At 34.8% G+C, this 25,991-nt stretch overlaps 1 protein-coding gene across 1 annotated transcript in view; it reads left to right on the forward strand.

Moving 5' to 3' along the window:
• Window positions 1–25,991, forward strand: part of NDST4 (N-deacetylase and N-sulfotransferase 4) — a 214,175-nt gene that overhangs the window by 60,134 nt on the left and 128,050 nt on the right. Inside the window, exon 2 of the mRNA XM_006162790.3 lies at window positions 22,212–22,299. Coding sequence (XP_006162852.1) covers window positions 22,212–22,299 — 88 coding nt within the window. The remainder of the gene's footprint in view (window positions 1–22,211; window positions 22,300–25,991) is intronic.

The following is a 25,991-nucleotide window of genomic DNA, read 5'->3' on the forward strand; positions in this document are numbered from 1 at the left end:
AAGAGATTGGGCCACTATTTTTAAAAAAATAATAATAATTTTATCAGATTATTTAAAAAAATATGTTTTATCACATATGCAGAATTAATGTTCTGTGGGGCAGCCAGCAGCATGGTGGTTAAAGGGGCTGAATACCACAGGGCTGACTATGCAGTTCAAATCCTGGACCAGTTGGCTTGAAAAACACACCTGGTGTGTATGTGTGTGTGTGTGTGTGTGTGTGTGTGTGTGTGCACTCAAAATCTTGAGAGAAGAATGTAGGAGAAGAGATTGCAGTATGGCCATCTCTCTTGAAGGGCACTTTCTCATTTTCTCATTCTCTCTTTCTCTCAGTTTCTCCAGCAAGTGTACACACTCTCTGACAAATGGAAAAAAAAAAAAAGTTAATATCCTAGAGGAGAGGAAAGAATCTGTTCACATATCCCAAAAGGAGATTAAGCCACAGCCAACACCAAAGCCCCCTTACTCACTCACCCACTCACCTTCTAGGGCTTCATGACTTCAGATGAATTACTTGCCTGATAGCAATAATAACAACAGCAACAATAATTCATGCTTAGTAAAGGCTTCTGATGTCCCACACAGTATTCACAGGTGTACATGTTCACTTACTCTTCTCAGAAAGTCTAGGAAGTTCACATTGTTAGTCCCCATTTTGTAGATTAGAAAGTTCTGACAGAGATAAGTAGGGCCATAGTAGACCTAGTTTTATAGCTTCCAATCTTTTAGTTTCTGCCATAGAGTGCAGACGTTCAGTATGTGTTAACTGGGGCCTCTTTCATAGTCTGGCTTGCTTTGCTTAGCAGTAAATCTTCCATATTCATCCACTTTTTATCAAATGCCAGGGTCTCATTGTTTTCTACAGTATGTATGTGACACAGTCTTTCTCTCCATTCATGTTCTTGGACATTTGGGTTGATTCCATGTCTTCGCAGTTGGGAATAATGTTGCAATAAACATGGATGTGCAAGTGTTTTTGCAAATGAGTGTATTCCTTTCTAATCTACAAAATGGGGACTAACGATGTGAACTTCCTAGACTTTCTGAGAAGAGTAAGTGAACATGTACAAATTTTATCAACAAATGCAAAAGAGATCTGAAAAATAAAAGTGATTAGGTTCTGGGTTCTGGTACAGCAGTAATGGAATCAGACCTACATGGGTCCTGGGTTCACATCCTAGAACCCGACCGTATCGTTATCTGGACCAGCTGAAAGTAGGAGTGAATTGCAGCATAAAGATCTTGTTGAGGGTGCCTGTCTCTGTCTCTCTCTCTCATGGAAGAAATAAATAAACTTTAAAAACAGGTCATTGCAATAATATCTACTTGGAGTTTAAGGGTATTGGCATGGAATAGAGGATTTCAGGAAAAAATTAACAGACACAAGAAAGGAAAGTTACTGTATATGGTGTTATCTTTGACTTGCTTGACAGGTGATGCATTTATGCTTTGAGAACAGATATCTTATACTGTAAGACATACAATGAATAAATGTAAACCAAAAAAAAAAATAATGAATTCAAAGGAAAAGACAAATGGTAATGTTTGGAAGAGGAAGAAAACATAGGACTTGTTTATTTATGTATCAAGAGAGAGGTAAAAGAGAAAGGACTGAGCTTATGTATCTGAGAAGGTTTAGGAGCCCATGAGGAAAGACGCTGAAGTTAAAAGAAAAAGCTGATATAAATGGCCACATCAGTGAAGTGTTATTATTAAGTATTTTAATTGAGTTTAAATTAGATCTCTTTTGTCATGCCCAATCACTGTGTAATAGCCATGGTCCATTTGTCTACAATTCAAATTATTCCAATTTTAATGTCAAAGATTCTAATTGTATAGATTGAAAACAAGTCTTCTAGGAATCATCCCAAAGTACACAAGATTCCCTGCTTGCCTTCCAAAAATCTCTGCTCACACCCAAATGTTACACTTTTTGATCTACCCATAGTTAGACACAACCCTGTTTTCTAGTGCAAGGCAATAATGCAAAGTTTCTTTTAAACTTTCATTGCATTTGTTGATAAAATTTGTTTATTTTCACTGTAGTTACTCAAGTATATCTTTTCCTTCATAGAGATTATCCAGGAGAATGGAAATTATTTCACTCTGTTTTTCAATCCCTAGCAACTTCTAGCATATGTGCATGCTTCTAAGTACTCAATACTCAAGGTTGACACGTAAGTAGTATGGTAAAAGTACTCTTAAGTAAAGTGATATTTCCCTGGTCACTTAAAAATGGACTTTACTAGATTTTGGAGATACTACCTGCTCTTGATGAGCCTATTTAAGAAAAGACCAGTCAACAGAAAGTTACTATCTATGTGGAAGTTACACAGGCACAAAAGTACAGAAATGTGATAATGTATCACTTAATGAAAAAAACGTGAAATTGAAGTCAATTTTTATAGCAAGATATTCAAATTGTGGGATGGCATGCAGTGTAATTCTCTCCTCACAAGAAAAACAGAGAAATGGTAGAAGAAAAATGTTGTTTACAATAACTCATTCCTAAAAAAAGTGTTCTCCCTTGTCATTCCCAGGTTTTTTTTCTGTACTGTTTGTAAAAGGTCAAAGTTACAGTTTCCTCAGAGATCAGCTTAAAATATATTTAGTTAGGGTTAGGAAGGAGGCCATTAGGGGAAAAATGAAGCATTGAATAGATACAAAAATGAAGTTACCATTTCTCCTTCCTTTCAGGAGTTTGGGCATGCACATTCATGTTTTCAAAGCTGCTGGGTCTAGGACTCAAACTGCACACTCAGTCATGTGGGATCCAGTGACTTTATCCACTGCACCATGGGCTGCCCCCCTTAATCTGTTTTCTTTAAGTGTTTGCATCTAGTCACTTCTATTATAGTCTTTCTGCCATGCTGCCTTTTAAACAGCTTTTTTATTTCATTATATTTTTTGTCTAGTCACAGAAAATTACGATTACATTTATTTTTTCTGGATCCCAGTGGGATCATGGAGCGGTTCTAAGTATGTGAATATTACATCATTACAAATTTTATTGAATGAAAGTAAGAACATGCTTTTTTACCACATAAAAATTTGTGTAAAGGGACTTCAAAAATTTTATGGAAAAAATGGAATTAATGTAAGTGTTTATTGTGGCACCAAAAAAAAAAAGAAAGAAAATTCTTGCATACCTTTTTCAATTGTCATTTTTCATGAACTTTCTGAAGACCCCACATATAAAGAGAACTAGCACATTTGGGGGGGGACTTACACAAATGTATTTTCACAAGTTGTCATCAAAGCCTCGGCTAAATATCAGGGCTAAATACTGTTTTTGACATGGAATAGATGCAACATCATACTTTTAACAACTTCTTTTGAATTTGCTAAGAGACAGTATTCTTAGAAAAGAAGATCTTAAATGTAGTTGACCTCTATCAGTTTTGAATATAAACAGAATTACTAATCTGCTTTGGAATCCTGAGTTAAGGTGATAAAACTCCAAAATTAGAAAAGCAATATCTCTAAGGGGTTGACTTTTATTTTATTTTATTTTATTTTATTTTATTTTTTAAGTAAAATATACATGTCTCAGATAACATACTCACAACTCAGTTTATCACCAGAGAGTAGATGGCGCCACCGATCCACAGAAACTGGAGTTCCCATAGGAACCATGAGCAAAAACAAGCTTTTGCCATTGTTCACAGATGAAATAGATATGACCATACACAGAGCAAGTGTGAAGGTTGAATGAAATACCATAATACATGAAGGTCCTTTGAAAATTGCAAAATACTTACTGGACATTATGCATAGTGTACTTGTATAATCTGCTTCGTGGGGTTTTACTTTTTATCTTTTGAAATAAATCTTTTTATTCTCTACACCTTCATTTTGCCCCCATATATTCGGAAAGATTTAAACTGAACATAGTGCCAAGGGAACATTTCAAGCCATTTTTTGTTGTCTCTTAACCTGAGATACTTTTCCTTGTTAATTTATAGTCATGTTTACTGACTGGCTTCCACGTGGACTTAATTGACCAATTTTTATTTCATTTAAATATATAGAGAGAAGACATCAAATGGTGTTTAAAGGAATATGGAAAATCATTTCTTTATAATTAACGATGCAGTACCTTAAGCTGTTTATAAACAGAAATTATTCCCTATATTGTTTCCTTGTCACCCATCTCTGATACATTTCATAATGCTAAACACATAGCAGATATTTAAAAAAATGGTCTTTTATGTTGAATCAATTTATAAATTAATTTTATTGCAAGCATGATCTAGAAAAGAAATATATATAAACATATATATAATATATATATGTAGGTGAAACTTGGTTAAAACTTCTGGGGCAAGCCAGTAGTGTGGTGGTTAAGACAGTTGGATCCTATGTGGCCAACTGTGTGGGTTAAGTGCTGGACCTAATGACTTGAAAGTCATTCTAGGTGCCCAAAATCCAAGAGGAGATTTAAATGGAGCCATCTCCTCTGTTGGGTTCTTTCTTACTTTCTCTGGTAAGTGCACACACCCTACAGCAAATGAAAAAAAAAAAATCATGAAACTTCTGCTTTTGAAAGACATGGTAAAGATAATAAAAGTCCAAGACAGAGTAAGAGAAAATATTTGTACAACACAAATCTGATAAAGAACTTAAATGAAAATATGTAGAGAACTCTAAAAATTCAGCAAGCACACAGGCAACCCAATTGATAAGTAGACAGGATATAGGAACAGATATCTTGCCAAAGTAGATACACAAATGGCAAATAGATATTGAAATATATGATATGAAAAGATATTCAACATTATGTATGATTTGGGAATTGCAAATTTAAATAATAAAATGCTACCTATTAGGTCATCTAAAATCCTTAACACTGGCAATACCAAAGTTGGTGTAAATGTAGAACAAGAACTTGCATTCATGGATAATGGAATTACAAAATGGTACAACCACTTTGACAAATTTGTCAGTTTCTTACAAAGTTGAACAGTCTTATTATAAAATCCAACAATATACCCCTTAGAATTTACCCACATGAGGTAAAAATGTATGCCTGTTCAAAAGAAATGTACATAAGTGTTTATAGCAGCTTTGCTCATAATTGCCAAACCTTGGAAATAACTGAAATGTTCTTCAATGGGTCAACACATACAAAATTGACCATGTTATATCCATACAATGGAATATTATTCAGAAATGAAAAGAACTGTGCTATCAAGCCATAAAGGGAAATGGCAGAATCTATCTGAAAAGAAAGATGCCTATTGGGGCCAGCATGTGGTGTAGTGGTTAAGACGCTGGACTCTCCCACATGACTGACTATGGTTCGAGTCCCAGACTTGGTGGCTTTCTTTCTCACTTCTCCTCTCTCTCTGTCTCTATCTCTCTCTGTTTACATTTAAGTAATAATAATAATAAATAAATAATTTAAATTTAAAAAAAAAAAAACAGAAAAGAATGATGCCCCTCTTTAAAAGTTCCATATTATACAATTTCAACTAAAAGACATTCTAGAAAGGTGAAAGGTGCCTTTGGGATCTTGGGCAAAGATGCACACATGCCTGGTGTGAGTTTTAAGCTGCTGGGTCTGAAACTCGAAATATGGTCAACTACTTGGGAGTCTAGTGACGTAAACATTATGCCATCTGTTGGTCCCAAAAGATCCCTATCTTGGGAACCAGCAGTTAGCGTAATGGCTATGTCGCTGGACTCCCACGTAGTCGACCGCGGTTCACGTCCTGGACCGGGTGGCTTAAAACTCACGCCGGGCGCGTGTGCGTGCGTGCCCAAGATCCCGAGAGGAGAATGGAGGAGAAGGGATTGCGGCGTGACCATCCCCCCTGGGGGTGATTTCTCGCTTTCTGTCTCTCTGTCTCTCTCTGTCTATCTGGCGAGCGCACGCGCCCTAGAGTGAAAATCTCTCTCAAAAAAAAAAAAAAAGATCCCTATCTTAAAAAGTTTCATATTATATAATGCCAACTAAATAACATTCTAGAAAGGGCAAAACCATGAAGATGGTGAAAAAATCAGTAGTTGCTGAAGGAAAGGGAAGGGATGATTAAACATGGGGAATTTTTAGGGCAATATATCTATATTCTAGATATGTTCTAGCATCTACATTCTCGAGATATATTCTAGTGTCTATATTCTGTATAATGCAACGATGGGAATATATAACAATCTAGGTTTGTCCAGAACCATAAAATACATGACAGAAACATTGAACCATAATGTCTGCTATGGAATTGACTTAATAATAATGTGTCAGTAGTTTTCATCATCAATTACAGCAAATGAACCACAATCATGAAAAATCTTAACAATAGGGGACTTTGGAAATAGGAGATTATATGGGAAGTCTCTACATGCTGTTTAATATTTTAATTTTAATTTTTCTGTCAACCTAAAACTGCACTAAAGGTAAAATTTTAAAATTAAAAATGTCCAGCAGATGGCGTAATGCTTAGGTCACCATACTTCCACATAGTTGACCATGGTTCGAGTCTCAGACCTGGCAGCTTATATTTATGTTGGGCCTGTGTGCATGCATGCTCAAAATCCCAAGAGGAGAACAGAGGAGAAGGAATTATGGCATGATCATGCCCCCTGAGGGGTGATTTTTCACTTTCTGTCTCTCTGTCTCTCTCTCTGTCTCTTTTGCAAGATCATGTGCCCTATAGCAAAAATTAAAAAAACAAAAACAAAAACAAAAAAACCTGTGAATTTTAAAGCTAAGACTGCCCTAAGGAGATAGAAAATTTCTAACTGCGTTGTTCCAATGGAATCTTGGAACAAAAATAATAGGTAAAAGCTGAGGGAAAAATGAATATATGGGATTTAGCTAATAATAATGAAATAGTTCATTAATTATGACAAAATACCACACTAATGTAAGATGCAATGGGTATTGGGTATATGGGAACTCTTTGCAATTTTCTGTGAATTAACAATTTACTCAAGAAAAAATACATGCCCAATACAAGGGTCCAGACAGTAGGGTCTAACAGGAAGGTTCTAAGCCCAGATCTCAGGTCAGCCTCCGCCCCCTGGGCTGGACTGTGGGTGTGGCTGTGGTTGGAATGGGAGGAGAAGACAGCCAGATGACAAGACCTTGTTGTAGGTCCCTGTTTCCTTCTTTTTCTTTCTGTCTCACATGAAAGATCGGGAAAAATATATTTTTTAAATTATCAATTATATAGGGGCCAGCAGGTGGCATGGTGATTAAAGGCACTGGACTCCCACATGGCCGACTGTGGTTTGAGTCCCAGACCTAGTGGCTTGCTTTCTCACTCTCCCTCTCTCTCTCTGTCCCTCTCTGATCAAATTTTTTTTTTTTGGAGAGATTTTCACTGTAGGGCGCGTGCGCTCGCCAGACAGACAGAAAGAGACATAGAGACAGAAAGCGAGAAATCACCCCCCAGGGGGGATGGTCACGCCGCAATCCCTTCTCCTCCATTCTCCTCTCGGAATCTTGGGCACGCACGCACACGCGCCCGGCGTGAGTTTTAAGCCACCGGGTCCGGGACGTGAACCGTGGTCGACTACGTGGAAGTCCAGCGACATAGCCATTACGCTAACTGCTGGTTCCCCGAATTTTTAAAGATAAATAAATAAAGTTAAATAAAATCATTCTTAACAAATGATCAGTTATATAATCTAAGAATAATGCTATAAACATTAAAAAGCACATGGTAGATTTCACATGTAAAAATATACATTGTTAAAGAAATACAAAATAAAAAATATTATTAACAATTTAAATATTCTTAGTAGGAACCAGCAGTTAGCGTACTGGCTATGTCGCTGGATTCCCACGTAGTCAACCGTGGTTCGCGTCCCGGTCCCAGTGGCTTAAAACTCACACCAGGCGCGTGTGGGTGCGTGCCCAAGATCCTGAGAGGAGAATGGAGGAGAAGGGACTGCAGCGTGACCATCCCCTCTGGGGGGTGATTTCTCACTTTCTGTCTCTATGACTCTCACTGTCTGGCGAGCGCACACACCCTATAGCAAAAACCTCTCCAAAAAAATAAATAAATAAATACTCTTAGTAAGTTATTTTCTTTAACTTTATTTATTATCATTATTACTTAATTTGACCAAAGAGAGAGAGAGACAGAGAGAGAAAGTGAGAAAACAAGCAACTGGGTCCAAGACTTGAACCATGGTCAGCCATGTCGGAGTCCAGCACCTTTAACCACCATGCCACCTGCCGGTCCCTTAGAAATTTAAATCTTAATTAGAAAGCTGTGTACCAGAGCCAAATAATACATATGTAGAATGTATCTGTCATCAGAGAAAAATTAAAATGTTTTTGTTTGTAATTTAACTCATTATTCGTTAAGTGCAAATACTCAAATCTCTTGATTTCATTTGTAGTGCCCTTTATCTGAGTAGCCAGTTGCTCACACTACCTGTTATGACAAGACAATGTATGGTTGAAATTCCCCTTTCTCCCGTGGTTAGAGGCATGCATTGCCTGCAAATGCAAATAACAACTAACATTTCTAAGATGTCACAGTTTGGCAGGTTGTTCTATCTGAATAAATGTATCCTTATATCTCATGCCCGGTCAACACATCCTTTACCTTATTAAAAATAGTTCCCCGCAAAACGTTGATTTGTCTTTGCCTCACTTACTCAGATAAAATACTTGAGAATAGTTTTTCTTGGCTCAATTAAATATGGCATCTGTTCTCTCCACCCCAAAGCTCATTCGTCATGCAAAAGAGGAATCTTGCTCCTGCAGAGGTATTGATCCACATGGCCCTTTTGGTTAGGAGTAAAGCCTCTTTAATTACTTTGGCTGACTTTCATTTTTTACAACTCTCAGGCACATTAGCAATCACGTTGTAGTGTTTTCATTTGTCTTAAATTTAGATGCACCTTGGTCTCTAGAGATTGATTGCCGGCATTCTTGAAAAACCACAGCCTACCTCCGTCTGTTTAGCTTAGAAATCTGAAAGAGCTATCCTTCAGTTTCTTGTAGGATTTGATAACCTCTTTCCTTTCCTTTGCCAGAGGTGTTTTGACCTTTAATTAAAAGGAAAATTTGTTGTCTTCCTTTCAGAAGACAGCAAATAATGAACTCATTAAAATGAGGTTAGTGTTCAGGCCTTAGAGCAATAAGAGTTGAAGTCTCATTAGCAGCTAACAATGCAGAACACAGCACATAAATAAACGAAATATGGCATTGCAAAATGCCTCAGTGCATTATATTTGAGCAGAATCAAATGTTTACCGTCAATGATGTCTGGGGCATGAAGTTTTAATGCACTTAATAAAGGAAAGCAAATTGCTTCCTATTAGCCATGAAATGTTAGCATAGAAATTGCCCCAAAAAGTATATTATGTAAATGAGGTATATGTTAGTAATTAAAAAGGATATTGTAGAAAAATATCAGTCTGGCTTAATAGATGGAGCAATTAGGAAAAATAAAGACAACTCAAAATCTCTAAAGGTAATTCTAGAGATTAATGTCATAATGTGGAATGTAAGGTTTTTCAAAGAGACTTTATTCCATCTGTGGCTCAAGGTGAGAGATGTTTGCAAGGTCAAACTATCGAATCAGTTAATGAAACATTTTTATAGTAGATGAAATAGCTTATGGGAACTAAATTCTTTAAAAACTTATTTTAAACAGTCACTATATTTTGCAGAAGTAAGAAGGATTTTGATTCGACCAATTCTAATACTTTATAGGAGTTTTTTTTGGTAGTACTAAATGAACCAGTTAGTAAAACAATAATTAAGAGCTTTATTTCAACAGCTCAGTAAACGAAATGAAACTATAAATTCTTTTTAATGTCTAATGTCTATATTTAAATATTTACATAAAAAGATCAGTAATAATATACTTTCTATTCTCTGTTATTTCAGATTCCTTAAATAAGATCAAACCTCTGTTTCAATATGATTTTACTTCTGCAATTCACTTGAATGTAATATACTTCTGAGAGAAAAATAAAAAGTATTGTAGCAGTATTTTAACTATTTAATTCACTCCATCATTTTCCCTTCTTACTATCTGAGCAAGCCTGCCTTCTTTCTATACTTCTTGAGCACTTATGAAACCATAAAAAGAAAAAAAATATTGTTTGGGGCCAAAAAATTTAATATATTAAGAACACCAGGTATATTTGGATAAAATCAAGTCACTAACTGATACACTGGAAATTTTAAAGAGATACTTCACTCCTGGAGATACAAAGGTAGTTCAAAATTTCCAAACAATGTATATCTAGTATTCAAAATCTGTGAACAAATCCAGAAGCTGTCATACACCACGGTCAATTCTCTCATAACCTGCATTCAACCCATCATGATTGTTAAAATCATAGAACCTACATCTTCCAACTATTACTCAAATCTACCCACTTTCCTTCTACTTTGTAATAAACTCCAAACCACTCATTTTAAAATTAAGTTACTAGTTTTCTCCTCTAAGTATTTTCCTCTTCCATACTCATCATCTCATGACCCAATTCTTCATACACTGGGCCAGATAGTTAGGATGTGAATTATGAACATTATTTCTCTGCTTGAAACACTCCAATGTCTTCCTATTCCATTCAACATATCTTGCCATATTCATAATCTGTTTATTTTCTGCCTTACTCACTAGAATGTGAACTGCTAACCAAAGGATTTTGTTTTGTTCAAAGCCAAATCTTCAGTACCTACAGCTGAACTCTTAACTACTTAAAATATTTTTTTTAATACACAAGTACAGTAACATCAGGAGACTTTCTTAAAGTCAAATTACAGTGAAATTTTGTAAAAACGTAAAAGGTGAGGAGACAATGTCAGTCACAGAGCTCCAAAGGATACTATTCACATAGAAAATATTTTGAATGTTATCCTTTGTTGTTATTGTTTAGGAAATGAAAGCTGCTGTGGAAAGTGTTACCACTAATGTATTTTTATTTTTGTTGTTCACTTTTAGGAGTTTCTCACTTAGTTCCTCTTTACTTACAGGGAAGCAGAGTTGGTAGACTAGTAGGTGTTTATCAGGTGATATCGAGCCTGTTTTGTAATTTGTGAATTGTAATTAAGCTTTAAATAGGATTTAGCTTGAGAAGGTGATGAGAAGACCTCATCAGTTTTATTTTTGACTCTCTAAAATTTTCACCAAAGATAGAGACTTCTGTAAGATGATTTGTCCACCAAGTACAGGAAAAAAAAATCCATTGTAAGCTATGCTAAACCATGGTTGTTATTGTGCTTTTGTTATGATTTCTGTAGCAGCCATGGTTCTAGAGGAATCATGATATTTTTCATATTTATACTAAAACCTAAAAATAGACGTTGTGTTTATCCTATTGCAAATGTAATTAAAAAAAAAAAACTTCTACTATATTTAAAATAAGAAATAAGTCTTCACACCAAAAATGCATATAAATTAACTCATGATTTTATATTTGGTCTTTGGAAGAGATTTTTGAGACACACATTTTAAACTGTATGCCTCAGGGATGGTCCTAAAGCACAGCAGTAAAGTGCTTCGTAGAGATGCTCCCTCGTGGCCAACCAGGTTTTAAGTTCCAGTCCCTGTGACTTGCATGACATGCTAGTTACATGCACATTTTCAAGATCTTGACTGGATGGAAAATTGGAGGAAGGATTGTAACATAAACAGTCCCCAAAGAAAATTTAAACTAGTCCACATTTATTCATATTCAATAAGATGAACTTGAAATTTTTATTGCTATAAATATAAAAGACAGTAACATTTTCACTTGTAGAATATAAATATACAATACTAATCTAAAGGGTAATTCCTAGAACTAGCCAGGTGTATGGTGCTTAAGGCTGCTGGACCCTACATGGCTGAGTGTGTGGTTCAAGTCTTGGACCTGGTAACTTAAGAAAGATGCCAGGCACATGTGCATGCCCAAAAAATTCCAAAGGAAGTGTGAAGGAGAAGCGCTGTGGCATGGCCAACCCCCCTGGGGGATACTTTCTCACACTTTCTCTCTCTCTCTCTCTCTCTCCCTCTGTCTCTCTCTGGCAAGCACATGCACTCTGTAGCAAAACAAAATAAATAAGTCATTTCTGTTTTAAATGAATTTCAGAAATACATAATATTGAGAAACTGGTCTTGATATGAATCTCATTAATGATAGCAAATCCTGGAATAATAGAAAAATACTCCTTTGTACAAATCACTTGCAGAGAGCTGATGTGATTTTATGACAATGCATACGCAGAATCACATTTCATATAAAGTCACAGCTCTTAGTTTGCTACTTGCATTGCATTTAATAAATAGGAAACTGTAGCCAATGGAGGATGGCACGACCCAGAAAGCACCTCAACCTCCCAAGGATTAGTCATTTATAAATGTTGTTCCTAAAAGAGCACATTTCTGGTCGATTAATTATGGAGAATGTTAAGATGGAGCAAGTACAAATTATTTCCTAAAAAGAAAAAAGAAACCTGTTCCACTGGTTATCCACTCTAATACAGCTTAATTGTATAGGATGACTCAATATGGCAGAGAGCCCCGATCTCCATACTTTGAAGACCTGAAGTCAATTCTGGAGGTACTGATGAACTCCTACCTACTCTGGAACTTTCATAAACAATGTAATATATTTCTATCAAATTGCCCTTTCTACATAAGAGCCAGGATAATGGTAGGGATTCAAGTTAAATTTTAAACTTCCAACCTAACTCTAAGACATCTTAGACTTATTCAGTGTAGATCTTTACTGAGAATCCCTAGAAACATTTTGAGTTACACTATCTGACTCTTACTCTCACCCAACAAAGGTTTTGATTTTGCAGTTTTGTCCATGCTATGTGTACACATGTATGTTTATCTTAGTTACTTAACTCCTTATTATAACTGAAGCAAATTTTGCTCATTGTGTTCACAACTGGTTTCATTCCATGATCCTCAAAGAAATTCTAAACATAAACTAGATCTATCCCATTAATATTTACTTAAATACTTGAGCCTGGAAAAACATAAGCAGTCATTTTTGTTACTGGTTTTCAAAAAGCTTTTAGGCAGATGATCATGCTACAACAATGAACTCAAAGTTGCAATATATATTTAGCTTTTTACAACTCTAAAAATCTTGTAGGTCACAATGGAGACTTGAGAGCAGAACTATAATTGCTAGCCATACTTAGTAGAACTAACTTAAACAAAGAATGCCAGTGACCTAAATAATACTATACGAAAGCTCATTGTGAGCTCATATTTGAATCTAATTTACGTATTGATTCAGCATTCCAATCGATGAGGTAGAGCATGAGAAATATTTGAACAGAAATACAGAACACAGTCACTCACTTCACAGTTGAAAGTGAACTTGGGAATGACTAGAACTGAACAGCAATTCGCCCTTCTTAAATACATTTTTTTGACTCCATGAAAAGCACCAGAAAGCAGAAGCAGAGGCCCATCTCACGTTTTCTCAGAATGGACAAGGTCAGTGGCTTAGAATTCTGTAGTCTCAGAGATGCCCAGAGCACTCTCCAGTAACTCAGTTTAGGGTATGGTATTCATTCACCCACGGTCACTAGGAAGAGACTGAAATACACATGGAGTGTTTTGCTGATGCAATCAAATGAAAATTTACAGCACTATAAATGCACTTCAAATTTAATGATTTATATCACCTTCTTTGTGCTCCCTGATAATCAAGCAGAAAATGCAAACGCTTTCTTTACGTGACACGATTTAATATTATTTTACAAGGTCAAACAAATTTTTAATTTTTCTCTTCTCTTTGCAGTATCTTTCTTCAGCACTGATGTTTACTGTTCCAATATTCAGAAAACACTCCTTGGGCATGAGCTGTCTCCCCTTGCCCACGTATATATCATATGTACAGTTAGCTTCTGAAATTTACCCACCTATGCTGGATAACAAAGCTTTGAAAGAAATAATGCTGTAGGGTTTTTTGTTTGCTTCAGTTTTGCCAGAGGGCATGTGTGCTCTCCTGAGAGAGAGAGAGAGAGAGCGAAAGAAAGTGAGAAAGCACTCTCCTCCCATCAGGAATGATCACTCTGCAATTTCTTCTTCATCTCTCCTTCCTTCAGTATTTTAGGCATGCATGAACATGCACCCAATGTGTTTTCCAAACTGCTGGATCTGGGACTCAAACTGTGCAGTTGGATATGTATAATCCAGTCAAACTGTATGACCACATTATGAACTGGCCTGCTATAGGGCTTTAAGCTCTGTTTTTCTTAAAAGGGCTGATGCATAGGTCTCAAGTACACAGTCATACTATTGTAGAGAAGAAATAGCTAGTCAGAAAGAAATACGTTTGCTGAAAACAGCAAAAGTAAGTTTTATTTTTCAGGCATGTTCTGACTCCATAATCTTGTGTAGTTTATTTTGTTACCCCTCTGTTCCTTGTTTTCTCTATTTGTACAATAGGATTAATAAAAGGATCATTGGGAAATTTTAAAAATATTTCATCTAGAGTGTTTCTCACTACCCAACACACAGATAAAGCTTAATAATGTTAGGTATGACTCCTACCATTGTTCACAGTATACTTGCAGCCAAAACTGTGCCTAAAACCTGAGAGGAATTCAGCCAATATTGTGTGAATGAATGAGTGAGCCATGGCAGAGGAGAAAATATGAACAGAAGACTGAGCTCCAAACTCTTCAAGACTCTGACTGGAAGGAAGAAAATAAAACACTTAAGTGATAGGTGGAAAGACAAGATGATAAATTGTTTTGAAACACCAAGATATTTTTTTTGACTCAGATTTTTCTTCAGGTTGATTGTGATTTCAGAAGGTATGTACCTACACCCTAAACATTTATCCCCATAAAAGACCCCTGTGCTTGTTCAAGATTGTTATCTGAAGCTTTCATCCATTCTTCTTTAACTTAGCCATTTCATAGTCAGAGCTAAATTGTTTAATGTGAAATTACTTAGAAGACTTAGCATATTGGTATAGTAAGTTTTGGTCAATGTATAAATTATGTTTGACAGTTTCCTTTGTTGAGTAGCAGGGAGAGAAGGAAAGAAAAAAATTCTGAAGGGAGAGAGATAAGAGAAGTAGAAACTATCAAATCTAAATTTTAAAATTTCATACTTTCAGGGTCAGCAGGTGACTTAGTGGTTAAGGTGCTGATCTCCCACATGGCCAACCACAGTTTGAGTCCCAGACCTGGTGTTTGAATCTCACAAGAGGAGAATAGAGAAGGGATTGCAGTGTGGCCATCTGCCTCTGTGGGGTGATTTCTCACTTTCTATCTCTCTGTCTCTTTGTCAAGCACGCATGCTCTATAACAAAAATATATCTAAACAATATGTCTTACTTTCATTTCGAGTCAGCCCTATTCATCTTCATTTGTAGGCTGATGAATAGGTTCTGCACAAAAATTCATGGCTCTGCACAAAAACCTAGAATAAATACATTTCATCATGGATGGCCACACAAACTAACTCAAGTGAGGCCTGATATTGTTCAAGTTAGACCGTTAAAACAAGCATGGTCAATTGTGGCTTTCTCCTTGTGTTGTCTGGGTGAACCATTTAATTTCTTCATGAAGAAATTCTTTTTCTACCTAGGTAATAGAACATAAGTAACATCTTCTGATTCCCAAAACACTGTCTAGTAGGATAAATAATATACCATGTCTATTGAGCTATTGATTATAATGTAAAATAAACAAATACTATCGCCCTGAAGAATTTGGCTTGAAATTTTGAAAATATAAAGCTATGTCAAAATATATAGGTATACCTTATTAACAATACTTAGAGAAAGCTTAACTTGATAGTATAAACCTAAATATCAGAATGGTTTAAGACATATGAAACCACTCTTGACATTAGTACAGATACAGTAACTCAATATTGCCTCAAGTTCCTTGATGGCAAAAATCTCTAGTTTGAGCTTTAGTAATGTTTATTAAAAAACAGATTCCTACTCTCCAATTCTGAATCCCCAGATGATGAGTTGGGGAATAGGTATTTTACAAGTATTCAATTCATACAGGTAACATAGAAACAATCGCTTTTTTATTTTTTCTCTTTGTATTTGAATGTTTTGCATTAGCTGGAGTGTTTGATGAAACAGAGATTCCTGGTACCCATGACAAACTTAATCAGTAACATTTTAAGTAATCCCTCTGAATTTAACATTTGGCTCTCTCTTCCAAAAATTGTATACACTTTCAGTTTGAACAGCAAGCTGACTTGCTTTATTAAATACTGAGGAATAAAGTATTAAGAGCATTGAATGAATGCAACTAATGTTTATTAAAATAATGAATTGTTGCCTTTTCTTACCTAAGCTATATCTTTATTTCATTTAACATCCATAAACAATGCAATGGAGAAATTCAGTTATTTGTATTTATTTTATATGACATGCAAATTATTGAAGACAGTAAATGGTGTTTACTGCCTAAATTCTAACTATATTTTATTTTACATACATTTTCAAAAGTTAGATAAATCTCCTCATAAAATATTCAGATATTTAAAAACTGTATTTACAGATACATGCTATTTCCTGTACTTTGCTATTTGATTTATATTTCAAATTGAGGCACATTATTTCTAGTTCATTGACAAGATTTTTCCAAAATAAGTACTTTTGTGTTAAAAGTCTTAGTATGCTTTATTTTTAACTTAATATTTGTATTTTTCTTGGTCTAATATTTCTTTTCACATTTTAGATTGATTTCTGGTCATTTTTAAAATGCACAAATAATTGTTATTTTTAAGTTAATTATTTTTTAAACATTTATTATTTATTTATTTATTAAGACATGTGTCCAGAATTCAAAACACAGCCGGCCATGTGGAAATCTAGTGCTTTAACCAGCACCTACTGGCTCCTTTTATCGTATTTTAATTTTTATTTGTTTTCTACTTTTTCTTAATTTTCATTGTTTAACACTTTTCTCTTTAAGCTTATTTCTAATTTTTAGTTTTAAAAATTGGATTGATTCTCTGTGCATTTATTATTGATTTCTTTCTTGTTTTATCATGGAAAGGCATGGAAACATCCTTTTTATGAATTCTGAAAACCAAAGGACATATACAATAGGAAATCTTGGAACTTTGTAATATTTTTTTAGCTCTCTTTTCTGTTTTAGTTTATAAAATTTTTCATTTTTAATTCCATGTTAATCCAGATTACTTATTAGAATACTGTGATTATACAGATCTATTTATTTCCACAATAAAAAGGTCTGTCAAATTCTTTATATAGCTAATTAGCACCAGTAAGGGAAAAAAAAAATCTGTCTTCTCTTGCCTTTGTGTGATTGCTTTCATAGGACACCTACACTATCGGCTATAAAATATGCCTGCTATAAAACATGTTAGTGTTAGATTCTATCCACATTGTTTTGATATTCTTTTGTAGTAGGGAACATTAGCCATGTTTATCATTTACTCCTGAAAAACAAAATGTTACTAATGAAAATAAATAAAACTGGAAGAGAGAAAAGTAAATAGAGAGGCCCATGCAAATCTCCTTGGCTCAAGCTCATCAACAGGGACCCCACCAGCCTACTGTGGTGGAGAAGTGGCTCTCCCATCCTCAAGGCACACAAGTGCTGCAGGAAGTGGCCTACCACCTTCTGTTCTACCTATCAGCTCAAATTCCATTCATATTGGGAGCTATTAGGTTTGGGTATACAAGAACCAAACAGCAGAAAATAAGAGACTCTGGAGGAATTTGTTCCCTCTAAATGCCTTAGCAGTAAAAAGAGAGAAACTCCCTTCTGAAAACCTGAACCCCAAACTCCTACTGTGGATTCCACATTCTCACCATAGAAGAGAAGGGAAATGGACATAGAGCTTACACATATCATAGGGAAGTGCAAGAACACACAGCTACAGAAACATTCTCCAAAGAAGTAGAAAGATGTGAGTATATCATCAGATGACTAAAAATCAATGCAAAGTCCCAAGAAATAGGAGGCAATCCAATCTCCATCAACAGACCATAACAATGGATAAAACATAAGAGATCACAGAAATGTCAGAAAAAGAATTCAGAATATTCATTGTAACAAAACTCAATGAGATGCAAAAGAAAACACAAAATCAATTGTAGGGCATGAGAAAATCCTTTCATGACCTGAAGGAGGAATTCTATAAAGAGAAAGACACACTAAAAAAGAATCAAACAATTTCTGTAGATAAAGGATATAATTCAGGAAATCAAAATCTCCCCTGAAAGTGTTAACAGCAAATTAGACTATGGATAAGAAAGAATTTCTGACCATGAAAACAAAACTTCTGATTTGTCCAGCCAGCCATTAAAAATGAGGACAATACATGGGAAATCCCAGATACCACTTAACAGCTAAGTTTCGCATAATAGGTATTCCAAAGGGCAAAGAGACAGGTAAAGACATAAAAAACATCTTTCATGGTAAATTAGCTTGAAAATTTTCTAAATTTAGAGAGGCACTTGGACATCCAAATCTAAGAAATATAAAGGACACCAATCAATATAAGACTGTCTTCTCTAAGATGTATCATAGCCATCTTGGTAAAAATCAAAGACAAAGACAATATTCTAAAAATGTCAAGAGAGAAATGTCAAGTTATTTACAAAGGTTACCATATTAGACTAACACCAGATCTCTCAACCAAAACAATTCAGGTAAGGAAAGAATGGAAGATATACTTAAAATTCTGGAAGAAAAGTAATTTTAGCCAAGAGTAATATACCCAGCAAGATGATCCTTCACATGGAAAGGAGAAAGAAAATCTTTCCAAGATAAATGCTGAAAGAATTCACAAAAAAACTGACTTTTTAGAAAATATTTAAGTGACTATTATACCAGGAAAGGTAAAGGGAAACAAATAGAAGTAAGAGAAAAACAAAACAACTAGAAAAAGAGATATGTACATGCATATTGATAACGTTGAAAGTTGGGACTACATTTCCCAACTAAAATGCTAAAAATATATATTCAAGTATATTTTACATAAATAGATTTAAGTACAAATCCACCAATTATTTGATGGACAAGGTTTCAATTTATATATTCATTATAACCATTATGCACTGTATTAAAGTAGATAATATAGAAAAAGTCCAAAATTTTACAAATAACTGAGTCTTTCTTTGGAATTAATTTTAAAAAGGCTAAAATCAAAAATTTTGTAAAGCCTATAAATCACCAAATCTCTGACTTTAGCATGTCTTTGTTTCTCAACTTCTCTTTCCAATATTTTTTGTTTTTGTTTTTGCTTTTTCAAAGACATTTCTTTATGCACAGTATAGTACAATGGTCCTCTAAGAACTCAATGTGTGAGTAAAAGTGTTCTTTTCCTCTCTCTTCCTAATGAGCTATTATGTACAATTTTACTTATCACAAACTGGACCAATGATTTATATCATATCATGTTTTTTTTTTTTTTTTTTTTTTTTTTTAAGTTTTTGAACTCTTATGTTCCCCAGTCCTCTACATGGTCATTACAAATTCTTCTTTTACTGGCTATGTTAAGATTATCTTTGTTAATTTATGAGATCTTTTGTTGTCTGATTTTAGATCAATATGTTTTTCTTTAGAATTGTATCTCACAGTAAAGAAGATCACCAGTAATTTAGTACATACTTGCAGAATAACTATCTTGAGTGTGTTTGAGTGGGTTTTGAATGTTCACAACATAATGTTAAATGTTGAAGGTGGTGCATATGTTTACAAACTCTGCTTGTTTATTGCACACTACATACATGCTTTTAGAGACCATTCAGTACTCTACAATGATATGTAATGATTATATATAAATCATGAATTATGATCAATATTTAAAGAGAAAAAAATAAAGCAAATTCAATTTAATACTGTGCATTCATATGTGCTTCCATTATACTTTGAATAACTTTCACATACATAAAAATATATTTAGCAAGAAGGGATATGTAAAAATAATAATATTGGGTGAACAGATAGGTCCTTATAGACTAGAAAAATAGATAAGATTCACAGTGGATGCAATAAAATAGGAATGATGTATGTTTTAAAATAATTAGTAAGATGAGAAAAGAAAAGGCTTTGAAGTATCAGAGAAGATTTCATTCAGAAAGGTGGAACGTGGGCAGAGATTTTAAGACTAGATGGGTTTGGGGAGCATAGTAGCCTTTTTCTAGGGAATGAGTGAGGACCATCTTGGAGAAATGTAGGAGGGTAGAGATAGTTCAGGTTAACCAAATGACAGGGTGATTTGGTGAAAGCAGCAATGAATGTCTCTTAATTATATGTGTGAAGGCACCAAGGATGCCTGATTGATGGGGATGCCTAATTGATGGTAGGTTCAGTACTCAGTGCAGTATGTATGGAGCTCTTATTATGAACCAGCCATTTAGTTAAACACCTGTCTCATACAATGCAAAATCCTCATGCCAATAACATGAATTCAGTGTTCAATATTATCTTATTTCACAGAGAAAGAATTCAAGAAGTGAAATAACTGACAAAAGTTGAGTCAACAATAGAATAGACCTTCTGGACTCGAGGGTACAGTGCACTGACCACTTTGGAGATGTTTACATGATTGCAGAGTGTTGAGTAGAGCAAGTTGGACATGGATGGCAGGAGCATTATTGGAGATTATAGCATTTTAAAGGCCAAAAGAAAACGTAATGAGGGCTTGCCTAAGGTAGTGGCTATTTGATTGAGGAAAAATAGATTGTTAATTTTTACTTGTTTATTTATCTCATGGCAGAGAGAAGGACCGACCTCCAAGAGGAAATCGTGTTGTGATTTCCCCCAAGTCTTTCAGCTAGCCAATATCATGGGCATGTCTGTGCACTCTGCAATGTACATGGTGCTCTGGGAACTGGCCCTGATCTTCCACATGGCCTCCAAGGTTATAGGGATCATGTTTATGAAACCCAACAGTCTATTTATCTATAATAAATTCTAGTTGAATTTAAAAATGGATAGTAGATAAATAAATGCAGAATAAAGAATTATTTCAAGAACATTGAATGGTTGAGGTTAAAGTGGTGAGGAGAATTTTTTTAAATCAAGAGATAGAGGCTCAGGGATTGTGTGTTGAACAAAGGGGGAAAACAGATAAAGGAACTCACTAAGAAAAAAAATTATATTCTTTTTTAAAAATAATTATTTTAATTTTATTATTATTACCATTTTAATTTACTTTTGTATATTTGCCATAGAGACAGAGAGAGAGATAGAGAGAGAACGTGAGAAAGCGAGCCACCAGGTCCAGGACATGAACTGCAGTTGGCCATGTGGGAGTCCAGCACCTTTGCCACCATGCCACTTGCTGCCCCCATAATATTCTTATTTTATGGCTATAATCCATAGCATTTATCAATAAAGTCAATTAGTTCAAAAGACTTTATTTCTGTCTTTAAATCCATCTACTCATGAGGTTGAAGTCAGAGGATCACAAGTTAGAGGAAAGTCTGAAAAACAGAGTGAGATCCTGTCTTCTAGAGACTGTATCTATATATTTATGTATTATCAATCAATATATATGTGTGTGTATATATATATATAATATATGTACATATATATACATAAAACCTCATACTCTTTATAGTATTCTGTTTGATCATTTTTTCAACTTTTAAAAATTTATTTTCTTTACTTTGTTTTGTTTTGCTTTCTGTTTTGGGGAGACAGAGAGAGAGCAAGGCAAGTGCCCTTGAACAGGGTTTCCCCGGGTCTTAATCCTTCCCACAACCTTCCAGCCAATCAAGATCATGGGAGTGCTTTATAAAATACACTTGGTTCTTTAATTCTTAAAGTAAAAATCGAGACTTTTAACTCATAATTATGTCTTGAAAAATGATGGGGGAGACAACACAGTTAAATAAAATACTAAATTGCCATCCCAACAAAAGTTCTCCTCCTGTTCCTTCCCAATAAATACAGGACTTGACTACATTCAACAATCCTGAAAAAGTTCCCCGAGGAGAGGAAGTATCATCATCAGAAATTCAAGAAATGTCTCACACAGAAATAAAAATGATTTCAGTGTTGTGCAGTTGGAAAATTCCTTCTCAGCAATGCCTAATGTGCTTAGGAAGTAACTGTTTTATAATCTGGTAACCTTGAATAAAAATAATAACAACAGTAATTATCATACCTGAAATATGAATACTACATAATAGTGACCATTAAAAACCCCAAAAGCAACAAAGCTCATATTACTTTGTTTTGCTGGTGCACACACATTTGCAAATGAGGCATCCCAAAGCTTCATATTTATTTTTCTAAAATCATGTTAATCTCTTATTTATTTCAGGCATTACTAGAGACTCAAAATTTACTGCGCACTCAGGTTGCAAATTTTACCTTCAACCTTGGATTTTCAGGGAAGTTTTACCACACAGGTAAGAAGGAGCTTTGTGTTCTCAGGCAGCTACACATAAATAGGAGATCAGATTTTAAATGTTCCATAAGTAGGAGAAGTAAAATGTCCAGATTATGGGAAAAACGTGGGTGCATTCTATGAGTAGCTAAATCCCAAATCCATGCACTTGTTTACTTTGGGAAATACTGTTAATATCCAGGGCAAAAAGGGACAAGAATGGACTTTTTTTATCTCAAAGAAACCATAACCATTGTTTTCATGGTAACTGTGCATCTCGTTTTTCAACAGAGTCTAAATAGAAAGCACAGTGAAAATGATGATGACAGTTCTACACCGAGTAATAGTAATGAAGGGTATTTTTAAATGCTCATATAAAGTGATGGATACTTCTATATGTGTTATTTCCCTTTGGAAAAAATGTTGATGTTAGAGAGAGGAGTATCATAGCCTCAATGAAATTTAATAGACTCTAAGGATCATTTTCTTACTTTTTTTTTTTTTTTTTTGCTGAAGTTTCTCCTAAACGTATTACCATTGATTTGACCTAATCTGCATTAAAAGCCGTAACAATCAGGCTTGTATTTCTTTCCATCTCTATCCAACCAGAGGTGCATTTCTGTTCAGTCTCAACTTCTGAACAAATTTTCAAAATGCAATTGGTGTTCCCACACTTCTCATTAGCCTCTAAGTTTCATTTTTTTTCTTTTTTTTTTTTTTTTTTTTTGCTGAAGTTTCTCCTAAACGTATTACCATTGATTTGACCTAATCTGCATTAAAAGCCGTAACAATCAGGCTTGTATTTCTTTCCATCTCTATCCAACCAGAGGTGCATTTCTGTTCAGTCTCAACTTCTGAACAAATTTTCAAAATGCAATTGGTGTTCCCACACTTCTCTGCTCAGATATTTCTCACCTTCTTTACAAACACCCATCTCCAGAGTCGGACTTTCATTTTCTGAAAATTAGCATTGTAATGTCTGGCACTACCTTAGAGAAAACTGTGCTCATTTTGATTGTCTTACAAGGATGACAAAAATTGTACTATATAATGTGCTGGGATCTGGATTGGAGGAATTTGTGCAGCTACACTTAGTTAATAGTTTTGTTTAAGATTTTGCACTGTTGTTTCTTTGTAGCATCTTAATGGACAGGTTTCACAGTATTCTCTATGCATATATGCAGCTTATTGATTCATTAGCAATATCCCATGCAAAGGTGGTCTTTCATTATCATGAATATAGCTTGTTTACTCAAAGCGGCTTTTTAATGTAATATTTCAGCATGGTTTATGAACATATTGAAGTAACAACATCTTATTGGCTTTTTCCTTGATGCTTTTTTTCTCCTGCTTTGAAACATAAATCTGTTTAATGTAATAAAAGGAATACTGGTAGTTAGACCAGTTGATAAATCAAACAATTGAATATTTTAAAGAGATATTTTGCAGAAAGAGATTTGAATCTTCATATCTGCACAGGCAAAGCAATTGCCGCTTACAGTTTGGAAAATAGACACGGTTTTGTAAATCTTCAAAAGTCCCCTGAAGAAATGAGTTCAGGGCTAAGAAGCTCTGACTACAACATTGCAAAGCAGATGGCTACAACGGCTACATCTACTCATGTGGGGGAAAAATTATGGAATTATTCTAAGTTCACAAACCAACAATACTATTCTCTTGTAAATAACTATACAGTGTAAGTAAAGCCATTCTTTTGGCTGAAACGTACCTGGATAACTGACTTAGTTTTTTATTTACTTTTTATACTCAGATCTATTAAAGCCTCCTGACATTTGCAGGGCCACCATTGATAGGTTGTAACATTTTCCACTTCTTTAAAATCCCTAATGTGTACACAGTACCCAGAAATGAGCAGACGACCAGTTAACATCATAAGGATAGCTGAAGGAAAATACTGAAAACCAAATCAAATAAAAACAATCCCAATATATTTTAACTAGGCCTCATTGACCCTTTATGTTTGAAATCACCTAACAGAAATAATAGATGAAATGCTATGCTATTACGCTGTGGTGAAGGCACACATTTGAGAATAAGCAAGATATAGGCTTGTCAGAAAAGTCATGATGTATTTTTCTCTTTTTCTATGCAAAAATGCATCATGACTTTGAAGATGAACCAATATTTACATGTGTAAAGCCAGGACATTGCATTTCTTTCAGATAAATATGGAACTTTTAAAAATTGATATGTGACTTTGTTTTATAGCATCAGTGAAATGCATTCCATAATTATTTCAAGGGTACAATCAGACCATGTTGGATATTCTTCAATGTACTTGGGAGTATCAAGGTTCTTCTAGAGTCCAGCGCCCTCTTAGTGAGAACCACTCTCAGGAAGGTGTCCCTCCCCTCTCTCTAGTCACATTTCTATATGGAGGTTTAATGTGATAGAAAAAAAAGATTGCAAATCAAGGAGGACTGTCTCTTTCTTTTTCTATGCAAAAATGCATCATGACTTTGAAGATGAACCAATATTTACATGTGTAAAGCCAGGACATTGCATTTCTTTCAGATAAATATGGAACTTTTAAAAATTGATATGTGACTTTGTTTTATAGCATCAGTGAAATGCATTCCATAATTATTTCAAGGGTACAATCAGACCATGTTGGATATTCTTCAATGTACTTGGGAGTATCAAGGTTCTTCTAGAGTCCAGCGCCCTCTTAGTGAGAACCACTCTCAGGAAGGTGTCCCTCCCCTCTCTCTAGTCACATTTCTATATGGAGGTTTAATGTGATAGAAAAAAAAGATTGCAAATCAAGGAGGACTGTCTCTTCCATGTGCACTTGGTCGTGGTGTGTGACCATGAGATGGCCTTGTTACAATGACTGCCTCAGTTCTCTCCTAGGACAATCTGATTTCCCAGTGCACGAGGATGCTGATGGATGAGCGTCATTGTTTTGAAGACATTTAATCACATATACCCAGTATAATAATGATTGATTCTGCATTTCTTAGACTGCTTCACTTATTTGTATTTCTCATGTATTCTTTTCTGTTCAGCTTTTCTGTCCTTCACATGCTAAAAGCAATCTCACTCCCAAAGGGCATATCACTAAGCCTTCCCTAAAAGTCATTCACCCACAGATGCCAAATTGAAAGAGGAAGAACACGGTACTGATTAAAATGTAAAAAAAAAAAAAGCCTGGAGTTTAGAGTGAAATATTTTAGTCTGGAAATATTTCCAGCTTGATTGCAATTGCACAATGAAACTCAGTTAAAAAATGGAGACATTAACAGCATTAAGAAAGCTTCTAGGGATATGGAGCTATAGACTTGTTTTTCATGGGACATGATTTCTAGTGACAATCATTGCTATTTTCTATAATTAATAATAAATTGAATATGGCCCAATCAATAAATAATTTGTGACTAATGTTTACAAATTGGATTAACATTGCTCTTTTCCAAGAGAGCTTATTCTATTAAAAAAAAAACACTGTATATAAATGTACTAACTTTCAAACATGAAAACAAAAAAAAATCACAGTCTTTCTCCTTTTTACTTTTTTTCATTTTTTGCTTTTCTGTATAAAGTATTGTTTAAAAGACTGGTTACTGGGAAGAGTTTGTGTTTAAATCAGGTTCCTGACATTTTACTAGCTGTGTGAACACAGTTTTCTTAAACTTCTGTGCCTCAATTTCCGCATTTCCAAAATGAGGATTGTAATGTCTTTCGTATGGAACA

The sequence above is a fragment of the Tupaia chinensis genome, unplaced genomic scaffold (genome assembly GCF_000334495.1).
Source record: "Tupaia chinensis unplaced genomic scaffold, TupChi_1.0 Scaffold140548_1, whole genome shotgun sequence".
Lineage (NCBI taxonomy): Eukaryota > Metazoa > Chordata > Mammalia > Scandentia > Tupaiidae > Tupaia > Tupaia belangeri.